Source organism: Chelonoidis abingdonii, chromosome 2, assembly GCF_003597395.2.
Source record: "Chelonoidis abingdonii isolate Lonesome George chromosome 2, CheloAbing_2.0, whole genome shotgun sequence".
In the NCBI taxonomy this organism is placed as follows: Eukaryota; Metazoa; Chordata; order Testudines; family Testudinidae; genus Chelonoidis; species Chelonoidis abingdonii.
The window spans coordinates 73,107,971-73,117,896 of record NC_133770.1 but is presented as its reverse complement, the minus strand read 5'-3'; the positions used below and the strand labels follow the sequence as shown (position 1 = coordinate 73,117,896).

The window sequence follows — 9,926 nt, the reverse complement described above, 5'->3', positions numbered from 1 at the left end:
GCCTAAATATGAGTGTGGGCTCCTGAGGTGGCGGGCTGGTGCTAGATCTAGGCCGCCGTACCCTCAGGAGACACCACAGCCCACACGTTGGGAAGATGTTTGAGGTGAGATCCTCATGGGAACGGAAGCTCGTGTCTTTCCATACGCTAACTTGTCAAACTCAGCTGAAAAAATCTCTAGACAAGAGCTTTAACCAGCTTGACAGGAGACCCTGAAGGGGCCAGCCCACCAACTCGCTGGTCAGAGTCATCCTGTATGATAACACGAGGCACGACATCAGCACTGAGGAAGAGGAGGGCCTGGAGGAAAACAGGTCTATTTGTAGCATGGGGGGTCCCCTCGGCCCTGCTCCGAGAGAATGGTGAATTGCTTTCACCTCAGAACAAGCGAGTGGCAGAAATCAACCAGGGCTGAGGGAGGTGGAAGAAAACACCCAGAGACACACACCAGCTGAGCCTTGGAGCTTCGGCATTCAGCTGAGAGAACAGAACCTGGCGCTGACAAGGATGACAGTGCCCTGGAGGATGGGGTGGGTGGCCCAAGCCACCATCCTGGGGGATGTGCTGTCTGGATAATTGAATTTCGGGATGAGTGGGGAGGAATTATGCAGTCTCCTTTTTTTGCAACAAATTCATTGTCCTGTCTCGAGTCCTGTTATACAGCCTAGCCACCCTACTGCACCCCTCATCCTCTGCGGGCAGCCAGGGGGTATGGGTGTGAAGAGGTGGCTATACTGTTAATGGGCACTAGGGGCAGCAGAGGTGAGGGGGGAAGGGGTGCTATCTGTGTAATAGGGCACTAGGGGAGCAGAGAGTGGGGTGGGGAAGGGTCGGCTGTACTGTATAATGGGCACTAGGAGCAGCAGAGCAGGTGGGGTGGGGAAGGGGCGCTATTACTGTATAATGGGCACTAGTGAGGGCAGCAGAGGTGGTGGGGAAGGGTGCTGTTACTGTATAATGGGCACAGGGGGCGCAGGGGTGGGGGTGGGAAGGGGCGGCTGTGCTGTATAATGGGCACTAGGGGGCAGCAGAGGGTGGGGCGGAGAAGGGGTGGCTGGACTGTAAATGGGCACTAGGGGCAGCAGGAGGGTGCGGGTGGGGAAGGGGGGCTGTGCTGTATAATGGCACTAGGAGGCAGAGGGTGGGGGGGAAGGGGGCTGTGCTTATAATGGGCACTAGGGGGCAGCAGAGGGTGGGGCGGGAAGGCGGCTGGTTACTGTATAATGGGCACAGGGGCAGCAGAGGTGGGGGGTGGGGAAGGGGCGGTTGCTGTATAATGGGCACTGGGGGCGCAGGGGTGGGTGTGGGGAAGGGGTGGCATTACTGTTAATGGGCACTAGCGGGCAGCAGGAAGCTGGGGGTGGGGAAGGGTCGACTGTACTGTTAATGGGCACTGGGACAAGTGGTTAGGGTGGGAGGAGAAGGCTGTACTGTTTAAGGGGACTAGAAACAGGAGAGAGAAGGAGAAAAACTGGCTAAAAGCTGTAGAAAGAAATTACAGATCCATACACCCCAGCACATTAGTTCTACCCCCTATCCATCTCCTCCAGAGCAGAATCGTCCCTCAAGCCATGATATGCAGCCCCCCATGTCTTGTCCCATCTGGCCCTCGTTTCCCATGATAGTATAAAAATAAATAGGGAAATACATCTGGATGAATTCCAGTGCACAATGGTATTAAAGAGCAGTTATCAATGCTGCACCGTCAACAGAGAGGACAAGTCAAGGGACCCTCCGGGATTTACAAGGTCGGAACTATTCAGTCGTTTCATAACACCTCAGATGAGAAGCGGAGAAGATGCTTATAAAATCTGTGGATGTCCAGGCTGTTAGGGGTTACCAGGGCTTTGAGGGACAGGATTAGAATTCACATTGTCTGAGCAATTGGAGAACTGCTCTGAAATCACTGAGGGAAATTCAGTGAAGAAAAGTGCAAATTAGTGCACGTAAGATGGTAAAATCAAATGCATGACTACAAAAATGGGGAATAAACTGGCTAGGTGGTGGCATTGCTGTAAGGGAGCCATGGGTTATCCTGGATCAAAACTGAATATGAGTCAAAAACGTGATGCAACTTTAAAAGGCTAATATTATCGGGGTGTATTAACAGGAACATCATCTGTAAGACGTGGGAGGTCATTGTCCTGCTCTACTCTGCTGGGACTACTGTGTCCAGTTTTGGGACCAAATCTTAAGAAAGATATGGAGAATTGGAAGAGTCCAGAGGAAGACAGGATACTGGGCTGGACCTTTGTCTGACCAGAATGGCCGTTCTTCTGTTCTCATTTCATGGCTGATCTCCAGGGCCGCTTTATGACCCACGGGGCCCGATGGAATACTCGCGTGGTGGTCTGGGGCTTTTGGCAGCACTTTGGGGCGGGGCATCTGCTCCAGGTTTTCCATGGCACTGAAGGATCTCTCACCACTGAAATGCTCCCAAAGACCCCCGGAGTGGATCCCCCACCGCGAAATGCTGCTGAAGACCCCCGGAGGGGCCCCTTAGGCGTGGCTGGGGCCCTCTTCGGCGCGGAGCCCAATTCTGGGGAAATCGGGGAATCAGCTTAAAGCCGCCCTGCTGATCTCCTTCGCTGCTGAGGGCTGTGTAGTTTTGCAACGAGACCCATCCGGTGAAATTGACAAAGTCACTAAGGATCTGAAAACCTGATTCCAGCTGGAAGTGCTTGGGATCTTCTGCAGCACCCTGGGTCTGATCTTCCCACCTTGGCGTGTTTCACCTGGCTGGGTTGCAATCTCTTTGATCATCTTGTTAATACTGAACAGATACTTCTGTCGATACAGCTCCGAACAGAGGCAGCCCGTAGCAATCTGAGGGGTGTGTTCTCTGGTCGAGGGATATAATAATTTCTTTGGGGTTGGGGGACATGAGAATCTTCACATCTTCCAAGGTTCAGAAGCACTTTCTGCCTTTGGCTGTGGTGTCTCTAAAGTCTCTGTGAATTGCAGTGGGATTTATCATCCCGGCTCCCTCTAGATCCTTGGAAATGCCCAGCCTCTGGCTCTGAACTTTTGCCTTGGCTTGTGGTCACCATCCAGCTTCCCTGGAGCTATTGGAATTGGAGTCCAGGGAGGGATTTAGGTTGAGTGTTGCAACACTCAACATTTAGGAACGCTGCTGTTGCACAAATGAGACCTTCAACGGCTTCACCAGGAGAGAAGCCCACCCTAGAATGCCCAAGAGCCCCAGTGGTTAGGACTCTCACCTAGAATGTGGGAGCCCCAGATTCAACTATGCACTGGATCAGAGTGCGGATTTGAACCCAGAGCTCCTGTGTCTATGGCAAGTGCTTTAACTGTGGCCCCATCTAGCCTTTTGTGGGTTTGGCCTAGTCTGTGAAGCATGTCAGGGCTGGAGTGCCAAGTGGCTCAGCAGCAGCAGGATTCACTTGCTTTTGTGCAGACCCACCAGTGGCAACCTGGGTATAGGGCTGGGCAACATGGGTAACTGCCTAGGGCTCTGTGGGTTGCACTGTGGCCAAGAGATAGGGGGCTCTGGCTCCCCTTTGCTGCCTCCTGGGTGTGGCCTGGCACAGCAGCAGTACCCACCTCCTTGTTCCCGAGAAGATGCCCCCTGCTTGCCACCCCACCTGGTTTCCCTTTCCAGCTCCTAGTCCCACTTCTGCACTCTGCAGGATGGTGGGCTCTACCCCTTCACTCTCTGTGACTCTCCCCAGCCTGAGCCATTCCTCCTTTCTGCCATCCGGCAAGTGAGCTCTGTCCCCAGTGCAGCATGGCAGGCAGCGGCCCAGGAGAAAATGCAGCCCACTGCACTGGCAAAAGCCCCACAACCAGTTCAGACAGCCAGAGGGCTCGGGGCCAGTCTCATGGGTGGGCGACATGGTCAGGAGGGCTCTGTGGCCAAGAGGTAAGGAGTGGGGTGAGCCAGGGGTGCAAGACCACTGATGGGTTCTTGGGGCAATGGAGGGAAGGCAGTGGGGCCTAGGGGTGATAGGGGGTGGGGGAGAGCCCAGGGAGGCAGTGAGGGTCTGGGGTGCCAAAGCACAAGTTTGCACAGGGCACCATTTTCCCTAAGGCTCGTCCTGCCTGGGCACTATTGCTGTCTCAGTGCAGAACTGGGTGTCTGCTGAGGTCCAATCCAACTGGCTGAGATCATTTTGCTGCAGATATTTGCCATGGGTCCAGATGTGAGTGTGCACAAAAAAGAAAAATGGGAGAAATTTGACTGGCAGGTTCTTTTTTGCAGGTGCTCTATCTCTGAGATCCTTTGACCAAATGCTCCCCCAATTTGCACCCCTAATTAGATGAGAGATCCTGAAAAAACATGGCAATTTCCAAGACAATCCAAATAGGCAAGTGGATTTTAGGGCCCTTTGGAAAATTGCTTCTTACTAATGATGGCGTTGCTAGACCTTCTCTGTACCATTGAAAGAGAGAAGAGCTACGGGAATGATCTATGGCCTGGAGATCCAATGGCTGGGAGCTGGAGTCAGCAAAGTCCATGCTGGAAATAAGTTTCAAATCTTTAACAATGAACCAGGGGACCAATTGACCTGGGGACATGATGGATTCTCCATCTCTTGGAGATTTTCCATGGAGATGGGGCACCTCTTTCCAAGAAGTTTGCTCCAGATAAACTGCAATGAGTCATTGGATGTGATCATCAGGAGATGAGACTTGATGATAATAATGATCCTTCCTGGGCCTTATCATCTATGCATCTAGGAAATTCTGTGCCTCAGTTTCTTTATCTGGCATTCCCCAGCTGTGAGAGTTTCCAAGGAGGCTACCTCTTGGAGGACAAACATCCTGTTATTTGCTGAAAGTTTCCCCAGAAACCAGTGGCAATTTCTCGCTGGGTGCATCAGCTCCTAATGATGTCCCAGATGGTGGGGAACCATTATCTGTAATTAATACCCTAGGGGACAGAGCTGAATTGTGAAAACAGCCAGTGGCATTCCCCTGAGGAGTAAGGGCTGACAAGGCACATCGGGTCCAGAGTTTGCTGCCAAAATCCATCCCAGGATCACATTGGCCAGTTGCAATGTACCATCTTAGGGCAATGTCGCCCCCTAGTGGCAGTATGGCGATATCAGCAACATGATAGTACAGCAGCTAGGGGATCTCCTTTAACTCAGTGGGCATGTGGAGAAGAAGATCTCAAGTTCTAATCCCAGGTCCCTCAGCAGGGAGGGCTGGGACTTAAGTGTTGTAGGCCTCTTTGTCCTGCAGGACATGGGGTTGGTTAATGCAGGCTGCATATTACAGAGTCATCTAATAACCGCTAACGACGTTCCCTTTGTAAGGGAGTTGGGGTCTGTTGGAAAGAGTGGAGGTGAGGGGCTGAGAACCAGGATTCCTGGGTTCTATCCCCAGCTCTGGGAGAGGAGTGGGGTTTAGTGGGTTAGAGCTGGGATGGGGCTGGGAGGCAGAACTCCTGGCTTCTATGGCTCCCCTGCCTTGCCCAGCCCATATATCCCAAAGATGGCTGCCTTGCCTGATCCATATCTCCCCAAGATGGCTGCCTTGGCTGATCTATATCTCCACAAGACAGCTGCCTGATTATCAGCTCTCCCTGCATCTCAGACTGTTACCTTCCCCTGGAAGTAATGCCCTTTGTCCTCAGTCTCCTCCTGGCTGACTTCACCTCTTTGTTCCTGAGTGTGTAGATCAAGGGGTTCAGCATGGGGATGATGATGTTGTACAGGACTGAGACCAGCTTGTCCACTGAGAAGATGGAGAAGGGCTGGGCATAGATGAAGATGCAGGGCCTGAAGAATAAGGTCACCACAGTCAGGTGTGAGGCACAGGTGGATAGCCCCTTGCGCCACACTTCAGGGGAGCGAATCCTCACCAAGATGGTGGTGTAGGAGGCTACCAGGATAATGAAGCAGCTGGTAGAGATCAGCCCACTGTTGGAGACCATGAGCAGCTCCACTACGTAGGTGTCGGTGCAGGCCAGCTTGATCACTGGTGGGACATCGCAGAAGAAGTTGTCCACCCAGTTGGGCCCGCAGAAGGGCAGCTGCATGGTGAGGATGGTCTGGACCATGGAGTGGAGGAAGCCGCCACCATCCAGCTGCCTAGGGTCCGGTTCATAATGCTATGGTAGTGGAGGGGCTTGCAGATGGCCACGTAGCGGTCGTAGGCCATAACAGTGAGCAGGAACATCTCGGCCGCCCCCACAAAGTGCAGAAAGAAGAGCTGGGCCATGCAGGCCTGGTAGGAAATACTCCTTCTCTCAGACAGGAAGTCCAACAGCATCTTGGGGGCAGTGACGGTGGAGTAGCACAGGTCCAGGAAGGAGAGGTTGCCCAGCAGGAAATACATGGGAGTGCAGAGGCAGGGGTCAGAGCTGACCGTCGCCATGATGAGGGTATTACCCACCAGCGGGGAGACATAGACCAAGAGGAACACAACAAACAAGGCGGCCTGGGACTGTGGAGTTGGGGAAACGGCTGCCAGGAGGAACTCCCCCACTGGAGTCTGGTTTCTCCACAGCTGCTCCATTGGGCCTGTGTAATCAAGTCTGAGGGACCTGGAGGGGAACGTGAGGAGAAATAAAGAGATAAATTCAAAGGATTTTACTCACGCCTTCCTCCTGTTGCAGTCAATGGGCACAATCCTGAGTGGCTTCCTCAGACTTTATTTGAATATTTCAATTTTCTAGGAGTCTGGGCAATAAGTGAGAGGAACAGGAAATTCTCATAGTTGAGAAGCAATTTGATGTAATTGGCATTATTGGTGGAATGATTTACAAGAATAGAATGTTACAATCACTGTCTATAAACTGTTCAGGAAGTAATGAGTAGGGGAAAGAGGCGTAAGGGGTGTCACTCCACATTAAAGACACTATTATTTGTTTTTGAGGTATTGATAATTCAGAACCACAGAATCTTGAATTCAGGATCAACCCACTAACTAACAAAGCGAGGCAGGGGTATTGTTGGAGTCTGTTACAGAGCACTAAATCAACTCAGAGAACAGGACAAGTTCCTCTTTGAATACCTGCGCATAATTATGTGGAAGGAAAAACTGTGTCGTTATAGGGGACTTTGAGCAGGGAGTTGTACATGGGAGGTCTTGTGCAGCCAGTTAAACATCATTGGAATTTCTCAAAATTATAAATGATGATTTTCTAATACAAAAACTATTGCACCCAGCATGGGGTAAATTGATTTTGGAATTCATTAGGCTGGATAAAGGTGGACTAATTACTAGATTGAAAGTTGGTGGTTGTGTAGAGACTGGGGATCATGACATGTAGAACATTTCCTTCAGGCAAGATTGAAGATGCAGAGGATTTTAGTCGCATTGAGTGGTGTTATCTATGTGGCTAGCAGGGCGCTCCAGGGGTTTTGCCGCACCACAGCAAAGAAAAAAAAAACCTCGATCACCATCTGCGGCCAATTCAGCGGGAGTCCTTTGCTCGAGGTGGAGTGAGGAACCCTAATGCCCAATATGACTGAAACTTGCCGCCTCGCTCCGAGTGGCCACCCAAGCCACTGCTTCTAAGCTGGTGCCTGGAGCCGGCCTGTGGGCTAGGCAAGGTATTTGGGTAACGTTCTTCGCTGACGTCAGTTTCCCTTCGGCAACAATGATAGCAACCTGCCTTTGTAAAGTGCTTGATATCTCAGGGTGGAAAGCACAATAGACAGACAAGTACTAATTCAGATTTTAAAAATCTCATTTTGCTCAGTCCTTTGATACAGAGGTCTAGACTTTTAAAGAGTTACAACCCAGGCAGTCCCTGCTATTTTACCTTCTAAAGTCACTCTCTTTGTCTGACAGCCATTAACAAATTAGGCTGACCGAAAAACATCTCCCAAGAAAGCTGAACCGGCTCGACCCGTCGTCCTTCTGCACTAAATTTTCTTCTGTCTCCCTCCTGTGACCAGGCCCACAGTATTCAGTAGGTAATGAGACTCTTTAAAATCAACTCCCGCGGTAATGACTGATCCATGTTATGGAGTCACATCCCATGGCAAAAGGGACATGCATGTTCCTGGGAAGGTGTGGATCTGCTCCACCAGCTATTAATTATTATACAAAGTGGAATGACTTCAGCAGGAGTGATTGAGGGGGGTCCGGCCCCAGAATCTCCGCGTTAAGCAGTTAGTGGGCGCTTTCCACTTCAGGGTGGGGATAGCCATCCCTTACAGAACTCTTCTCAATTACATCTTGCACGGCACTTTTGTCAATACAAACTTGACACCTCATCCAAGAATGAAATCAGGTCATTTGGCAGGCCCTATTTTCAGAGGTGTAGTGATAAAAAATACGTGGGAAACCAAACATCCATATTCCCCAAAGGGAAGGGTAAATGCATTTTATCTGCTGACCCCAGCTACATGCTCCCCATTTTTCCAGTGTTGACTGCTGTGTTATTTATGCCTCATATTTACTTTTTTATCAGCGACTCCTGTAGCACTTTCCCATTATTTTCCCAGATGATGTCAACCAACCAATCATATACCTGGATCTGCACTTTTTGAAATACCAGCATAACATTAGCACTAGTCCAGTCTTCTGGAATTTCCCTGGTATTCCAAACTTTTTTCAAAATAACATGAGAGGACCAGACATCTCATCAGCCAACTCTTTAGTACTCTAGGTTCAAATTATCCAGCCTGCAGATTTAAAAAATATGTGTATTCCTAGTAGATGTCGTATAACTCCTTCTTGTTACTCATGGGCTGGAAAGTTCATCATCCTTCATCATCATCGAATACTGTGTACAGATGTGGTCTCCTCACCTCAAAAAAGATATTCTAGCACTAGAAAAGTTCAGAAAAGGGCAACTAAAATGATTAGGGGTTTGGAGGGTCCCATGAGGAAAGAATAAAAGGCTAGGCCTCTTCAGCTTGGAAAAGAGGACACTAAGGGGGGATATGATAGAGGTATATAAAATCATGAGTGATGTGGAGAAAGTGGATAAGAAAAGTTATTTACTTATTCTCATAATACAAGAATAGGGATCACCAAATGAAATGAATAGTGGCAGGTTTAAAACAAATAAAAGAAGAAGTTCTTCTCACAGCGCACAGTCAACTTGTGGAACTCTTACCTGAGGAGGTTGTGAAGGCTGGGATTATACAATGTTTAAAAGGGAACTGGATAAATTCATTGTGGCTAAGTCATAAATGCTATTAGCCAGAAAAAGGAGAATGGTGTCCTAGCCTCTGCTCATCAGAGGATGGAGATGGATGGCAGAAGAGAGATCACTTGATCATTGTCTGTTAGCTCACTCCTCTGGGGCATGTGGCATTGGCCACTGTCGGTAGACAGATACTGGGTAGATGGACCTTTGGTCTGAACCCGTAAGCGTTCTTATTCTATTGTGATAGAATATACCATCCTGCTTCTTTTCCAAATACAGAGCAGGAATATTTACTTTTCTGCATCATATTATTAACAATTTTACCATCTCCATGTAGGAATGCTATACTTTGCTAGGATTTCTTTTGGTCCTTAAAAGCTTCTTTTATTCTCCTGATCCTCCACCTGCGTGAGAAGTTGCTTGATGTCTTTAGCTTCCCTTATAATTTCCTGCAATTCATAATGTCTAATTTATATTGGTTGTATCTATTTTGCCTTTTATATTGCTTTTTTTTAAAATTTTATCTTTACTTCAACATTGAACCAGGATGGGCTTTTAGAATCATAATCTTATGGCCATCTGATAAACTCTTCTTAAAGAACTCCCAATTTTCATTCACATTTTTCTGTCTACATTTTTCCTCCAATCAGTTTCATAGAATCATAGAATCATAGACTGGAAGGATCTCGAGAGGACAACTAGTCTAGCCCCCTGAACTCATGGCAGGACAAAGTTATATCTAGACCACAATTTTGCTCACAATTTTCCTGTGTTCAGAAATTACTCCTTTTGAAGCACCATGTGTAATATTACGTTGGGACTGTCCTCTGTTTTCTGATATTGAATAGAAT

At 49.0% G+C, this 9,926-nt stretch overlaps 2 protein-coding genes and 1 pseudogene across 4 annotated transcripts in view; 1 reads left to right on the top strand and 2 right to left on the bottom strand.

The window, feature by feature from the left end:
* Positions 1–9,926, top strand: part of ZNF385D (zinc finger protein 385D) — a 419,438-nt gene that overhangs the window by 318,743 nt on the left and 90,769 nt on the right. The window lies entirely within an intron of this gene.
* LOC116825292 (olfactory receptor 4Q2-like) overlaps positions 5,541–9,926 on the bottom strand; it is a 9,099-nt gene continuing 4,713 nt past the window's right edge. The window contains 2 exon segments of the mRNA XM_075062462.1: positions 5,541–6,066; positions 6,069–6,649. Of these exon segments, the coding sequence (XP_074918563.1) occupies positions 5,566–6,066; positions 6,069–6,485 (918 nt within the window). The 5' untranslated portion in view covers positions 6,486–6,649 and the 3' untranslated portion in view covers positions 5,541–5,565.
* The window catches only part of LOC142046418 (olfactory receptor 4Q2-like), a 2,210-nt pseudogene continuing 861 nt past the window's right edge, over positions 8,578–9,926 (bottom strand).